Here is a 16,441-nt window from a genome sequence, read left to right as displayed (position 1 = left end):
AAAAAAAAAGAAAGAAAGAAAGAAAGAAAGAAAAAGGGAAGAGAGGAAAGGAAGCTAAGAAGGGAAAGAACCCACCTGTGGAGGCCTAAGAAGTTCCCAGTTACTCGCCCTCCTCCCTCCTTGCGCTTCTCACGAGCAAGGGCTGAACCTCAACCACTTCCAGAAGTTGCTTCCAACTTCTCTTTTTTTCCAAACAAGGTATCTTTATCGATAACCCAGGGATGGGATTGGCCAGGAGTGACCGTGGAGGTGGTGGAGGAGGAGAGCGGTGAGGCACAGTGGACTGAAGGACACAGTTTGGTATAACAGGGACGCATCTTGGGCCATAGCCAATTAAATATCAGTTACTGGAAGGCCTGGTTTCTCATTGCATCATTTCTGTCCTGAGGCTACATCAAGGGGACCTGTACTGCTTTGCTCTCTGCCCCCAGCATACGTTGTCAAACATACAGTAGGCATTTAATATATGATTGCCAAATCAATGAAGCACGAAAAGTGCATTCTAGCAAGGTTCCCATCAATAGCGGAAGTAGATTCAAACGAGTGGATCTGGTCAAGACCCAAACCTACTGGAAAACCACAGCATTCAGGCCTCAGGGAAGAAAATACTTCACTTCCATTGGTCGGCTTCGGAATTTTTTTCTGGTCAGTCACTTCCTCAAAGTTTTATCCGTGGGCAGGACCTTCCACAGCTACGGAAGTCCTGGGATAAGGGGCTTTCTCATCTGAACCATCAAGAAGATTTCAAAGCTGGAGGGTTCAGAGGTCAATGTTACAGTGGAGAAATCACTTCACGTTTCTGCTTTTTCATAGATGATGCCATCAATCAGGGCCATTTTTACAGGTGTTAGGAGAACAAGGAATCACTCTTTGACTTAAGTTGTTCTTTTTCTCTCATGTAGCATCTCATTTCCATGTTCGCCAGGATTGTTCCCACCACAATGGCTATTGGCACCCCGATGGATGGGGGCGGGGAGCAGGGGGCAGGCGGAGGGAAGGCCTGGTGTGGCCAGTCCCATCCTTTGGCAGGGCTGTTGCAGTCAGCTCAGATCTGCTGGCGAGAACAGTTGCAGAAGGAGCACACGGTTCACGCACAACTGTTTCAGACCCACACCCCTCAGCATTCCGGCTTAAACTGCCACCGAAGGACTTCCCTTCCCAAGAGATTTCTGCCGGTGTTTTTCAGGATATGGAATAATCACTCTGAAAAATAATTTCTTTAAAGGATCAAGATGAAGGTGAATGTGAGTATCAGAGTTTCTCTTGGTGGGCATCCATTTCTTGCAACTATTCAAACTGCTTGGGACTCTACATTAACCATGTGAAGGGGTCTATTACTTGTTACTTCAAATTTTCCCCCTAAGTTACGAGTGCCGGTAATGATCATCCTCATAGGGCTGTCACACCAGTTGAAGCAATTGAAAGTTGCTCTATGGCCCATTTTTGGCTTCAGAACCAAAAAGAGAGAATTTATATTTTGTTTAAAAAGCTATATGCTACTTGGTTAAATTTTTTTTTTTTTTAAGCCTAAGTGTTACTCTAAACATAAAGGTTATTGGGAGAAAAGGGTATTTCGGTTTCTCAGTGAAAGTGACTTTGGGTCACTTTGTCCACATTCCGGAGCCAGACACTGGAGAACGCGTCCACTTCTTCAGAGCAGCGGCTGGAGCCCAAACTTGCTGATTGTGCCAGCCTCAGCCTCTCTTGACAGGCGACAGCGGCTTTTCTTCCGTGTCTCTCCTTTTGCTACGCCTTTAAAACCAGCTCCAAGAGAAACAACTCTTCTTTATGTCGTAGAATGATGCAAGAAATTACTTAGCTGTCACCTCATTAAAAAAAAAAGCCCAAATATTTCTGAGACTAAAATGCAGATTCTTTTTTTTTATTTTTCATTAACATATAATGTATGTTGGCCCCAGGGGTACCGGTCTGTGAATCGCCAGGTTTACACACTTCACAGCACTCCCCATAGCACATACCCTCCCCAATGTCCATAACCCCAACCACCCCCTCTCTACCCCCTCCCCACCGGCAACCCTCAGTTTGTTTTGTGAGATTAAGAGTCTCTTATGGTTTGTCTCCCTCCCCATCCCATCTTGTTTCATTTATTCTTTTCCTACCTCCCAAACCCCCCACTAAAATGCAGTTCTTTTTTTTTTAAAGATCAGAGAGAGATCACAAGTAGTCAGAGAGGCGGGGTGGGGGGGGCAGGCTCCCCACTGAGCAGAGAGGCCAATGCAGGTCTGGATCCCAGGACCTGGGATCATGATCTGAGCTGAAGGCAGAGAAACTTTAACCCAGGCGCCCCTAAAATGCAGATTCTTGACGCAGAGTTGTCTCAAGCCCCACAATAGCACCAACGAGCTCTCTCAGCACATTAGGCTTGACCCATGAAAGGTGAGTAGCTGAATACCGTTGCAAGTCCCAGGGCGCGTTCTGATTATGAAATGTACCGTTTTGCTATCTTCCGTGACACTTAGTTCCCTATACCTTGTGGAATTGCACTTGTCAATGTCAGTGTTGCTCTGGAAAGTTATTGAAACCATGAGGGAAAACAGAAGTTAAGGCAACAACTTCTTTCTTGAACAATTGTTTCAAGGGGAGATTCTTCAAGAGGAGGGAAGAAGGAAGGAGGGACAAAGGGAAAATGGGAAATGGGGTGGTGGGGGGTGGAGAAAAGGAAGAGAAAGTAGTCCCATCTCAACTACAGACTTCAGAATACAGCTGGGGGTGGGGAAGGAAGCAGCAGCAGGTCGCCCCCACGTTACAGGCACACAACACCTGCTCTTGTATCTTGTAACATCGTCCTAATTTCTCTGTTGGTGGTATGACTTGTGCGGAAAACTGCTTTCAGCTGAGATGAAGTTGACTTGGAGGCAAGGTTTCTTCTATCTAATGGACAGGAATGATTAATGACAGTCACTCAAGTTTACCAACATAAAGCCATTTTCTTCCAATAGAACCCTTTTTTAAAACTAAAACACATACCCAGGGTTTACAAAATTCTAACTACCAATGAGCATGGGCTAAAAGCATGTTTTCCTTTAATCCCAAATATCTGTGGTTTCCTGGGCTCTGGTCCCCCAGCCATAGAGAGGGAAAGTGCCAACCAAAAATTTATGTCACCTTGCACAAAGATGTTATACTCACAATAGCATAAATGGGGACACACCATGCCCACACTTAGTCACCCTGACTTTTTTAAAATTAATACTATATTTTGGAGATGGTTCCATTTCAACTCATATAAATTCTACCTCGTTATTTTTAATGGCTTTATGGTATTCCATTATGAAAGTGTATCATTATTTACCAATAATTACCTGTGAGCTGTGTTCTGAATTCTTAGGGCAGGATCTAATTCTGATAAATGACCATGCAACGTACATATCTAATTAAAATGTACTTATCAGGGCGCTCAGTGGGTTAAGCCTCTGCCTTCAGCTCAGGTCATGATCTCAGGGTCCTGGGATTGAGCCCCACATTGGACTCTCTGCTCAGCAGGGAGATTGCTTCCCCCTCTCTCTATGCCTGCATCTGCTACTTGTGATCTCTCTCTCTGTTAAGTAGATAAAATATTTAAAAAGTAAAATAAAATAAAATGTATTTATCAGTTTACCATCCCTCTCTTGGAGGCACACTTTGTCATTTGCTCGTCTGTCAAGACGCACGTGCCATCTGGCTGTCTGAGCCAAGCACTGTGATCTGTGGGCCAAAAGGGCAGACTGCAGAGTCCAAACTGCTTGTGTTCCATTCCTGTTCTGTGTCTTGTTTTCTGAGCCCCCTTAAGATACTTTATCACCCTCTCTGTGCCTTAGTTTTCTCATCCCTCAAACAGAACATTAGTCACAGTAACTGCTCCGTGGGGTGGTAAATACCAGGAGAGATAATGGAGGCGAATTATTGCAGTGTCTGGCCCAGAAGTCGGAAGGTTGTGAGCTATCCTCATCCACGGGGAAGTGGCTAAGTAGTAAAATCCGAAATTAACGTGATGCCTGACTCAACATGCAGCCCAGAGTCAAGGGGGTTCTTTTCTCTGTGATTAACTGCAGGAGGTCAGTAGCAGCTGACACACAGCGTGTGTGCGGAGTAGGCTGCATTGTTATGGGGGGGTCGCAGACTGGGAATCCTTTCCAGACCATCTTTGCCATGACTCCTTAAAAACACGTCTGTCCTGTCCTCGTACCTCACAGAATGCTGCTCCCCACCAAAACCTCTCACAAAGTGAGTGGCATGTCCCTCTGTCTCCTCCCCAGGGTTGTCCTCCTTCTTCTGTCTTTCTCCCCTTTCTGGAGAATACGGATGAGAAAATGGAGGTGGTGAGGGGATTTTGCTTATACTCTTGGAAACTTGTTTTTTTCTAAACATAATGTGCTTTTAAAAATGATGGAAAGTAAGCGTGCAAACAAGCCGACAGCACGTTCTCCCTGCTTTGATCCTTCCAAGTCTGTGTATTTACCCAGCATGAGATACTTCCGGTGAACTCTTCCAGGGCTTTCGAGGGAGACTATTGTCCCTATGAGGATCAAAGGGCTTTCTCGGCTCCGTGTCAACTCCTGGTGTCCCGAGTCTGGGTTCAGCCGCCCCATAGAGGTCTATGAGGGAAGCTCTCACTGATCTCAGAGTCAAAGTTCCTCCATCCAGGGGAAGCCTTTATGAACTTCAGAGAGCCACACTTGCCGTCGGTCAAAGTCTTCGAATATTTACAGTGTGTGCTTTGAAAAAAATTGTGGTTTATGTGTTACTATTTTCTCATGATCCTCAGAGGGGAAGTATGAACAATTCTGCTACCTTCTCCTAAAACAAAGAATTCTTGGAAACAAGTCATGGAATCGCTGAGGAAGAGGCTAAAATGCTAAACACAGACATTTTTCAGAGAAGGAGTTCAGTAGAAGTCAGATGCTCATTTTGTCCGGGAGGAGATTCTGTGACGGTGTAAGAGCAGGGGGGCAACCACCACCTGGGGCTCACGGTTCTTGCCACACGTACAGTCTCTCATCTCTTGCTAGAACACTTACTTGTTTACTGTTTCCGGCCATGCACTGGAGACCTCGTGGTACGATTTATGTTCCCAAGGAAATGACGATCTTCCGGCTACTTTGCAGGAAACCATCTCAGGGTCTCTCCTACCCCCGGCTACTAACTTTTTAATCTTAGGAATCCTGGAGTATAGGGTTGGGGATAGCACTTGTGTCAGCGCGGAAGGGGAGAGAGGACCAACGGGAAAGGGTAGAGGAGTCAGCACGCGGTCATGGCCATCACGTAAGGCGGCGGGGTGGGGGCACATCAAAGCAGCTCGCCTGCTCCCTCGGGAGCCCTGCACTGAGCAGAAATGCTCCAGCCTCCTGCGCATGAGCTCCGGGCTTGCAAAGGAGGGCAGCACGGGGCCTCCAAGACCCCGGCGGTGGCTGGACTCAGCAGCAGCGCCCTTCGCTTGGCCCAAGAAGTTCTATTTTAAAGTCCGGGAGAGCTCGCTGCACTTTCCAGTGCTCCTAGATGTCCCACCCCTGGCCTCAGTGTGCTTGCTGCCCAGCTCCTATCATCATGTGAGTTCGCTGCTGCTTCTACAAGTAGCAAGAGGTTGACTTCGATTTGGAGAGGCCGTGCGTCGAGCTGGCAAAGCAGGCGTTGGCGTCAGACACGCGGCCGCGTGCCGCTGTGTGGCCTCAGGCAGGGGGCATGGCCTCTCCCGCTCTCAGGCATGCAACATTCTCAAATGAGGCGAACCCTGAAGACAGAGTCCTGGCTCCCCGACCCGCTCTCCGGCTCTGAGTGTCCGCAGCTTTGTTCTTCCAAGGAAGGAAAGCACAATGGAAGGAAAAGCGGCTGCTCGCACCCTGCTGGTCCAGAGCGTGGTGACTGAAGAGCGGCCCGGAGCCCAAGCTTCCGCGGCGGCCCCTCCACGGGCTCGTTCCCCGTGGTTCGGCTTCGAGCTGTGGCCGCGGCGGCTGGCTCTCTGTGCCGCTGCAGGAGACAGACCCGGCTACTCTCCCTGGTCCATACTGGGTTCCTCCTCCCCTCTCTCAAGATCGCAGGCGATCCTTCACCACCGCCGTGCCCGGGCTGTCCTAAACCCAGCCTGTGCCCTCATCTGCTGGGCCGCTGGCCCCGATGAGCCTCTCTGGTCTCACGGCCGCTCCCTCCCATCCCTCCCACCCGGCAACCAGAGACAAGCCACGGCTGCGGGGATCGCGCGCTCCATCCTCTGTTGACTTCTGTCCCTTCAGCGCGGCCACCTTCCGGTTCCTCCGGTTCCTCCGGTTCCTCCGGTTCCTCCGGTTCCTCCGGCTCACCGCCCACTCCACACACACCCTCTCCCTCCATCGCTCCCCCGCAGCCCTCAGACCTTTCTCTTCCTTCGCCTGGATGACTCCTGAGCTGACTAACTCCTACCCCCTCACCCCCGGAGCACAATTTGCACAACTTCCACGGCTCTGTTCTCACTACACCCGCATTCCTCAGAACTTCCTAGATCTTCCCTCCTTGTCCGGGAGAACGGCAGAAACCCTCTGTTGCTTTCTGGGAAGATCGGATTAGGTTTGTGTCCCCCACTGGAACGTAGACTGACACGAGGTCAGCAACTTTGTTCATTGCTGTATCTCTAGCAGGGCCCTGGGTATATAGGAGACGCTCGGTACCATCTTGGTGAATGAATCAATGAATCAGTGAATGAACAAACAACATCCCAGATTTCTCCAGCTGTAGCTAGTTACTCCCATAGCTCATTCAACACAGACGAATGCCTTGCATCTGACGGTTGTGTAAAGGTCTCTCCAGAGAATCTTTTTTTTTTTTTTAAGATTTTATTTATTTATTTGACAGTCAGAGATCACAAGTAGGCAGAGAGGCAGGCAGAGAGAGAGGGGGAAACAGGAGCCCTGTTGAGCAGAGAGTCCCTGTGGGGCTCGATCCCAGGACCCTGGGATCATGACCTGAGCTGAAGGCAGAGGCTTTAACCCACTGAGACACCCAGGCACCCCCTCTCCAGAAAATCTTATTCTTTGTCTTTGTTTCTTTCTTCCAAATTCATCTTCATTTTCCTTTCCTCCCCAGCTGTTGTATGAGGTGGGGCATGTGAGGGAAATGCTCCTTCTGGAAATTAGTTAAGAATATTTCTTTCACTGCTCACAGACTCTGTCAGCGTGGCACAGAGGACAAAAGTATAAACATACGTCTTCCTTCATCTTCTCAGTATCTACACAGACGTTTCCACATTAACACCCTATTAAAATAACACCTTGTGAGTGGCCTCAGAGAGTATCGCAATGGTCGTGAGGTTCCCTCATGGCGGCTGGCGGTTGCTTCCAAGTGTTATCCATGAAGAGCTTAGCACAGTGCCAGGGACATAGGTGAATGCTGAGTGTTTGCTGCTGCTGCGCTTCCTCGCTTCCCCACACCGGCCATAGGCCCAAAAACGTCTGGCTTGTCCTGACTGCATTCTTTCCTCAGTGAGCCTAAAGGCTCAGCATCTCAGTCCTGTCAGGACGCAGACAAGAAGATTGGCCTTACTTGGGTGGGTGGTCAGGGACATTTCAGCAAGAAGTGACTTTCATGCAAGGACAGCTTCTGCGGGAGGTGACCTTTGAGCTGAGATCAGTCAGAGGAGCCAGTCATGCAAAGGTCTGGAGGGAGAGTGTTCTGGGCAGGAGGAGAAGCAAGGGCAAAGGTCCTGTGGTGGAAGCGAGCCCAGTGCATCTGGGAAAAGGGAGAAAACAATGTGGCTGAAGGAAAATCAATAGGCGGAGTGGTGGGCCAGGAGAGCGGCCAGACAGGGAATGTAGATTTTGTTCTAAGTGTATTTCTAAGCCACCGGAGGTTTTTAAATAAGAAACCAGCATGATCTGATTTAAAGATTTAAATACTTATGTGCTTGAATGTGTGGAGAATGGATTGTAAAGGGAATGAACGGTGCAGTAATGGATGTGAGGAGAGCAGTTAGAGTCAGGGTGACCTTAGACAAGTCTTTTGATCTCTCTGACCTTCAGTCTCCTCCTCTGTAAGATGAGGATAAGAAAACGCATCCATGGGCACCTGGGTGGCTCAGTGGGTTAAGCCGCTGCCTTCGGCTCAGGTCGTGATCTCAGGGTCCTGAGATCGAGGCCCGAGTCGGGCTCTCTGCTCAGCAGGGAGCCTGCTTCCTCCTCTCTCTCTGCCTGCCTCTCTGCCTGCTTGTGATCTCTCTCTGTCAAATAAATAAATAAAAATCTTTTAAAAAAAAAAAAAAAAGAAAAGAAAACGCATCCATAAGGGGTATGATGACCGCATCGCCCCCGATGCAAAGTAGGGCCCCATTCAATACGGTCCTCTGTTTTCCAGGTGAAGAGCCCCCAAGATGCCTCACTTGTGTTAGAGTCCTCTTTGGGAACAGAGACTTTGCTGGGCTTTGCTATTAAAACTTTGAGACTTTGGCTGATTGCACGAGGTGTCCGGAGACATCCCTGCCAATTAGAACGAAGACAGTTAAGTGATAGCAACATGCATAGGATTTTTCCTTTGCTTGGAGTTCACAGCCTGTTAGGGAGGCGTGTTTGCCCTGCAGACTGCAGGCGGGAGGCACAGAGTCATGAGATGGTGGCTCTCGTCGTGGACAGCTGTGGGTGCCCCGTGGAGTGGCTGGCTGTACGAGCCAGCTGTTCTCCAGGAAGCAGTCCCTGCCTCTCGTAACAGGCAAATCCGCCGCCGAAGCTGATGCCAGTCTGGGGGCTTCCGAGCAGCGGCCATAATGCAGCAACTGCTCTGTCTGGACACACACGTGATCTCATTTCTAAACAAATGCCAGCGGCTCTCCAACGATCTGCTTTTTCTTTTACGGCTGTGCCAAGTGTATTTCATGAAGTTGTGATGCTTGGTTGGAGACTGTGTTTTTGTTTACCCGCCAGTGTGAACGGTTGCAGTGTAATGTTCAGGAAGGTCAACTCAGGACCCTCAAGAGAACGTACTGTGGATTTTGTTACACGGATCCGTTAAGGAGAGAACCAGGAAGATGTTCAAACTAGGTCAGAGAGCCTTGAAGAATCCAGGTAGCCGCAGGCAATTGAATAACGATTATTAAATCTGGTTAAAGTCTGACAAGGTAATAGACCGTAACCTTTCAGGTTCTTTTCTTACTATACAGAGATTATTATTAACTAGGAAAAAAATCTACAAGATAACAGAGAACTTCACTAAATCCTGGCCTTTAATTTGTACTCTTTTTTTCCCTAAGATTTTATTTATTTGAGAGAGAGAGAGAGAGAGCATGAGAGGGGGACGGTCAAAGGGAGAAGCAGACTCCCTGCTGAGCAAGGAGCCTGATGTGGGACTCGATCTGGGACTCTGGGATCATGACCTGAGCTGAAGGCAGATGCTTAACGACTGAGCCACCCAGGTGCCCTAAGTGGTACTCTTTATAAGAACCGACAATTCTGTTCCCTCTAAATGCTTCAGCTCTGCTCGATTCCCCAGGCTGGAAACAGGCTCGCACCACATCCGTGGGACAGTCGCTGAGGAAGCAGACCAGCCAGGTCTTGTGGCCCATCTTTTGGACATCGTGGTGGTCATTCCCATCAAAGGCCACCTAATGGGATGGGCAGAGAGTCTCGGAGACCCTCCTTTTTATCCTACTCTAGAAAGAAACAGGAGCTCTCATCTCAACTGTGTGTCCTTTTATGCACACAGGGACCTTATCCACCGCCTTATCCACCCAATTCACTCAAAAAGCCGCCAATAAGCACCTGCCATGTGCCCGGAAGTTGGGGACGCGGTTAGAGTGAGGACGGTGTCCTCTTCCGGAGTCGGTGCTCTTGGCCGGACATAGACACCGAATAGCTGATCATCACCTACTTAATGAATTATATGCCAATGTCATCAGTCCTGACACGGAAAAGCATTGAGCAAAAAAAATGGAGAGAACTAGGGTAGTCTGAAGGAGTCTGGGTGTCAAGGAATCCTTCTGCCAAGTAGAGCCTAGATGGAGGAGGAGTCTCCTTTTCCAGAGGAGTCTGGAAAGATGAGTGGGTCTGATTCGGCACACAGCTGCTGACTCTCAGACAGAGGCAGCAGCCCGTGTGAGGGACTCAAGCCCACACAAAGGGTGTGCTCCTGTGGGGCTGATGAGGAAGTGATCCCGCGAGCCCGGGGATGTGGGCGGGAGTGGGATCTCTCAGGCACGGGCTACGGGGGGAGCCGTGGAAAGCTTACAGCGTGGACCACCGCATGATCAAAATTGTACGTCCGACCTCAAGCACACAGAACAGCGCTGTAGCTCATAAAATTTCAGCCAAGGTCGGCTGCTCTTAACTAACGAATTTGTAGGTGGCCAAGGGGACACTTCACCAAGTCCCTCACACCCCGGAGGCAATCGGTGTTTGTTAGCCCTAACTGGGCTCTCTGCTTTTCCGTGTAACCCGACACACTCACTCTGCCTACACTCGGTGAGCTCCGTGTCACCTCTCTCAGGGGAGGGTTTCGAGGATAGAAGAGGAGAGGCCCGCAGGCAGGAACGTCCTTCGCAACACACACCTCTAATGCTTCGGCACTGTGTTCCTTCTTTTTATTATTATTTTTTTATTAAAGATTTGTATTTATCTATTTATTTGACACACAGAGAGAGATCACAAGTAGGCAGAGAGGCAGGCAGAGAGAGAGAGGAGGAAGCAGGCTCCCTGCCGAGCAGAGAGCCTAATTCGGGGTTCGGTCCCAGGACCCTGAGATCATGACCCGAGCCGAAGGCAGAGGCTCAACCCACTGAGCCACCCAGGCGCCCCATGTGTTCCTTCTTTTTTTTTAAAAATGAGTTGATTGCCAAGAATGTGTTTTTTGAAAAAATCTCAAGTTTCCATGACAAAGATTTTTAAAACAAATGTACCATCCAACCAAGAGCTCCTGCCGAGGGTCATGGGGTGTAAGGAAGTGGGCGGTCCTGTTCACAGTGGATGGAAGGGTACTGGGTCAGCCATGTCTGAGGGTCATGAGGGCAGGGGGCGTCCTAAGGATTTCAGCCCCCTGGGCATTTCTCTGTGGAAATAAATAAGGAACGTGGCAAATATCTAGTGAGATCTTCTCAGTACTGTTTGTAATAACTAAAAACTGGAATTAGCTAAAATGTCCCAGAACCAGGAAGAGCAAGCTCTTCCATGCATGAGGCTTTTAAAACACGGCTGACTCTGCGCATAATATGAACGAATAGGCACAAGACCCGAGAGGGGACGACCCCAAGGAGTGACAGTGGTCATCCGTGGCAGGCACTTCTGCGTTCTTCTATTTGCTCATCATTACTTTGTACTCTCTCTGTCCTGAACGTTTACGGCTTTTGTAATAAGAAGAAAGTTCCAGATACAGAACTTATTCCTGATCTCCTGGGACCTCAATTGCAGTAGACTTAATGTCGGATCATCAGTGTCTGTACACAGGACCTGACTCGACTTATGCTTGGATTTACAAGCGATAGTGTTTCTTGAAATGCACGGAGACCTCACTGTGTGCTTAAAACGATACTTTTCCGCAGCCGGACCTCCAATTCCGTTTTCATAACAGAAAGACTTTACGCAAAAAAAAAAATAAAAAGCAACGCTCCCTGACAAACATAATGGGACAGCAGGTCAATTTGCTTTGTCTTATTTATAAACTGTATGTACTAGGAGCTAATGACTATCAAAGGTATAATTAACTAAATTCAGTCGAAGAAAGAAAAAGGCAACCAGAAGGCTAAATACCAAATGGTCTGAAAAGTTACCTCTGAGTGGTGGGATTATGCGTAGTTTTCACCTCTTTTTGCTTTTCTGCATTTCCTAATTTTTCTGTGAAAAGTGTGCATTGACGTAGTAACAGGTGGTTATGTTAAAACCCCGAGAAACAAACTGTCTTCATGTAATTATAGTAACAAAATCCAATAAGAAGGAGGCTTACCCACTGCTGTCCCTGAGGCAAGACCGTGTGTGGCTTATAGGGAGAGAATGAATCTGAGAATTAGGGAGACTGACTGGGTTTCTTTCTTTCTTTTTAGGATTTTACTTATTTATTAGAGAAAGAGAGAATGAACATGGGTGTGGGGAGGGGGAGAGGGAGAAGGACAAATGGATTCCCTGCTGAGCGCAGAGCCTGACAGGGGCTCAACCCCAGGACCCCGAGATCATGACCTGAGCTGAAGGCAGATGCCTAACGCACTGAGCCACCCAGGCGCCCCTAACTGGGTTTTGATCCTGGTTGTGTGGCCAAAGACTGGTCACTAACTCCCGTGTCTCTCCTTCCTCACTCCCCCGCTAATGAAGGTCGACTGAGCAACTCCCGGGCATCTGAATCTGAGTTTGATGTTGGGGACCGAGCAGCAAATAAGGGAGATAGGGTCGCAGCAGTCATGGAACTTAGGATCCAGTTCAGGAGAGAAATAACAACAACCAGAGAAAGAGCACCGTGATCATTGGGACAGTAAACAGCCTTTACCGAGCACCTGCTAACGGCCAGGCTCTGTTCAATGAGCTTTATGTACATAATAGCCCTTTTCATTCTTGCCACCACCACCACCACCACCACCCCCGCCCCAGGAGCTATTATCACTAGTCCCATTTAAAAGACAAGGAAACTGAGGCCCAGAGAGAATAGCTAATTTGCTCAAAGGCCCACAGCTAAGAAGTCACAGAGCCGGGGTTTCAATTCGGCTACGTGCTCTGCTGCGCTGACCCACGCAGCTTGGGGTCATCACAAGCGGAAACAGGGCCCTGAGAGCAGACAAGTTAGACTGCCCTGAGGACAGGACATTTCGGCAGAGTCCCGGGATGGGTCGAACGAATCAGGCGAAGAGGAGGGATAAGAGCCTGTGGGGTCAGGGAAACATTCGAATGTGTTTCCAAGCCAGTGGCCTTGACGGAGTGGATGTTGGCAGCAGGAATCACAATGAGCTCTTTCTCCTCCCGCCCCCAGACCCTCCTGGCCAGAGCGCTTTTTGACAACCACCCAGACTGCTCCTACGAGCTGGCTTTCTGCAGAGGAGACATCTTGACCATTCTCGAACAAAACGTGCCAGAAAGCGAGGGCTGGTGGAAGTGTTTGCTCCACGGGAGGCAAGGTCTGGCCCCTGCCAACCGCCTCCAAATCCTCCCTGAGGCCCCCGCAGACAGGCCGTGTGCCCCTTTCCTGAGAGGCCTGGAAGAACCTCTTACCCGCTCCGAGGAGACCTACCAGGTGCCCACCCTGCTCAAGCCCCCGGCTCCAGGCCCCGTGTACGAGGACATGAGGAGCTGGGTGGAGGGGCCTCCACCTGCCACCACCCAAGTCTACGAATTCCCTGACCCACCGGCCGGGGCCAGGATCGTCTGTGAAAAGACTCTAAGCTTTCCGAAACAGGTATGCATGTTTCCAGATAAAACAGATGTGTCGAGGGGTGTGTAACACCCAGGGGCTGACCTCGCCCTTCAGTTCTTGGTGTCCAGCAGGAGGAACCATGTGCAAAATGGGAACCTGGACACCTTTGATTGGGTGATGACGGGTGGGCTTGTATTGGCCCCCAGTTTGCTTCTTGCTGATATTCTCGGCACTCCAGTGATTTCCCCCACCCCACCCCGGCTCTCCAAGAAGCCTATGCTCGGTGGGAAATCGAATGCTTAGCGGGGGTATTTATGAAAGTATTAAGGACCTTTACCATGGCCCTTGGGACACTGGGACGTCTGATGGGTTTAAAGGCAAGAAATTACCCAACAGATTTAACATCTAGATTCCCTTCAGCCAAGAAACTTTACTTCCCAAATTACTACAGAAATACCCAAGGAGGCAAACATATATTTGAGTGGAGGAGGCCATGGGCACAATAGCATTTTTTGTTATAGGGAAAAATCGAAGATGCCTATATGTTTGTTAATGGGGCGACTGGTTATATAAATGTTTGCAACATACTGGGCACTTGAAAGAAAGATGAAGTTGTTCTAGGAGGCATGTAGAAGGGGGAAAAATAACCGTTTAAACAAAACCAACCAAACAAAAACTAAAAAAAGAAAAAGAAACCAGATGATCTGTGTGTATATATGTGTGTGTGTGCTCATTCACTGACTACGGTTCCCTTGGGAAGTAGAGTTGGTCACTCGTATGGTCCCTGTGCCTGTGACTGTGCCTGGCTTGGGGCGGGTGCCCAGTCAAGGAGCAGAGAGATCAGAGAGTTGGTTTGTGTGTTATATACAGTATGTATGACATCAGCAGTTTTCAAAAATAGCAATTAAAAAGAAACAGAGGAAAAGAAGCACTAGGTAATTGCAAAATGAAAACTTTTTTTTTTTTTTTTTAATGGAAAGGAATTTAAAAAAGAAAGGAGGAAAACAATGGATTGCTGTCCCCAGGCTTAGGCCTTGATGAGGTGGTAAGGAAGCAGAACAGATTTTTGTGGTCTGGGGTCACTGTGGGGATTTCCTGCAGTTTGGTCTTACCTGGCCTGAGCTTAGGGCAGGGATCCTGGCAAGGTCTGTGTCCAGGACGGCCGCCACCCCCACCCCATCCCACCCTGCCCTGATGCACGAGCTGGGGACCCTGGGAAGGTCTTGTCGCCTTCCCCACAACACCTCCAACCACGGAAAGGTACTGATTTCTTTTCTTTCTTTTCTTTTTTTAAATTTGAAGATATTTTGCTTTGTTTTGGTTTTAGATTTTATTTATTTGAGAGAGAGAGAGAGCATGAGAAGGGAGAGGGTCAGAGGGAGAAGCAGACTTCCTGCTGAGCAGGGAGCCGGATTCGGGACTCGATTCCAGGACTCCAGGATCATGACCTGAGAGCCAAAGGCAGTCGCTTAACCAACTGAGCCACCCAAGTGCCCTGAAAGGTGTTGATTTCTTAAAATACTTTGAATGCTTCAGATTTTCTAACCCCCGGGGCTGCCAGGCAGAGAAGTAGACATTTGTGCACAAAACAGCTGCGGTTCAGAGGGGCTGACTACAAAGCCCCATCGGAAGCGGGTCAAGCCTTCTGCAGCAGCCCACGAGGCGGCCCTGGGACAGCTGGCCCACCCAGCTGCTGCTAGAGCAGCTGACTCAGAGCGGGGGCCTGGGTGGTGGGTCCTCCCCCGACAAGTGGCCTCTGCTGAAGTTAATTCAGGCTTCCCCCTCTCCCTAAAAGGCAAACGAGGGCTGCGTCTGCTGTTCGCCAGCTGGCCCTGGCACCTGGGCCCCGGGCAGGCAGGCTCCTACCATTTGAATGTTTGCTAAATGAATGAAGTGACCGTGGACCCCAGCTTCTAGACAGGCATCACGATAAAGAGAAGGATGCATTTACTCTCTCAACCTAACTCAGCACAGGGTCAGGGCATTGGCTGGGAGATATCCTCGACATGAAGCGTGTCTGTGATGGGAGCCCTCCCCTGTGCACGGCTGCGGCCGTGGGCAGAAACCACAGCCCGATGGGGGAATTCACAAACCAGGGACTCTCGAGGTGGGCCCAGTAAAACACCTGGGGAACTTTCCGCCTTTTTCTCCTGTTTCCGTTTCCTCCGTGGCTGCCCCATCAACATTTCTGCTCCCTCCTCCCCAACATTTTATTTGTATCGCCTTCTCTGTGCTTGGGACTGGGGGGGTCTCTGAGAGCAAGCGATGCCACCTGTGGTTTGGAAATCAGCAGTACCCGAGGTCACCTGGCTTGTGGGGCAGCCACCGCCACACTGGGAGAGTGGACCCGTCCCAACATCCCTCTGTACCTCTCTGTCTTGCCCATTTCTAAGGGCTCCTCAAAGTTGTGCCTTCTAGTGATTCTAGTGATTCTAAATAATTCCTTCAACCCCAAGAAGAAAGGAGCTAGAAAGAGTGGATGAAACCCAGTTCGGAAGCTTCTGCTCCACAGTAGAGGCAGACCTTGCTGCCCTGTCCGTGCCATCGGGAGGTAACTCAGCAAATCCGGCCACTAGCTTTGAGCTGTTTTCCAACGGGCAGTTCACAGGCTGGAACTGGCCCAGGTGACCTGTTTCACAGACTGCCCTTAGCCCTGCATGGATGACCTGCCCTTAGCCCTGCATGGACGACCACTAGATTAAGGTTAGCCAAAAATCAAAAACCAAGGAGGTGAAAATACGTCCCTTTTCTCAAGTTCTCTAATCAAGGAATCCACGTGACAGGATCAGATATCTTTGTTGCTAAAAGAGACCGCGGTGGGTCCTGAGAACGACTCATCATGTTAGGAACGAGGGAACCAATTCCCAGGGAGGTGACGGGGCCCAACTAGGGCCCCAGGAGGAGGAATTCCAGGGACCAAAGCTTTCCTGTGCCCATACGTGGCTGCCGATGCCCCTGGACTCAGCTTGCCCTTGCCCTGCCTTTTCCTAAGGCTGACGCTATCTCTTCTTCACAATTAGCTTTTTTACTGAGACGTAACCTCCAGATCCTAAGGGGGTAGCTTAGTCACTAGGATCCAGATGGAGAAACAGAACAAAAGAAGCCCCCAGAAGCCCCTCATGATTTCTCCTGGTCACTTCCTCTAGGGGAACCACTGGCTTGA

General features: G+C 49.5%; 1 protein-coding gene across 2 annotated transcripts in view; it reads left to right on the top strand.

Annotated features, from left to right (window-relative positions):
• CASS4 (Cas scaffold protein family member 4) overlaps window positions 1–16,441 on the top strand; it is a 34,342-nt gene that overhangs the window by 7,256 nt on the left and 10,645 nt on the right. Inside the window, exon 2 of one of the 2 annotated variants that reach the window (XM_044262786.1) lies at window positions 12,898–13,320. The exons of the other annotated variant lie outside the window; for it this stretch is intronic. Within the exon in view, the coding sequence (XP_044118721.1) occupies window positions 12,898–13,320 (423 nt within the window). The remainder of the gene's footprint in view (window positions 1–12,897; window positions 13,321–16,441) is intronic. 2 annotated transcript variants of the gene reach the window in all.

This window comes from Neovison vison, chromosome 8 (assembly GCF_020171115.1).
Source record: "Neovison vison isolate M4711 chromosome 8, ASM_NN_V1, whole genome shotgun sequence".
NCBI classification, from domain to species: Eukaryota; Metazoa; Chordata; class Mammalia; order Carnivora; family Mustelidae; genus Neogale; species Neogale vison.
This window is presented reverse-complemented; position numbering and strand designations above follow the sequence as displayed.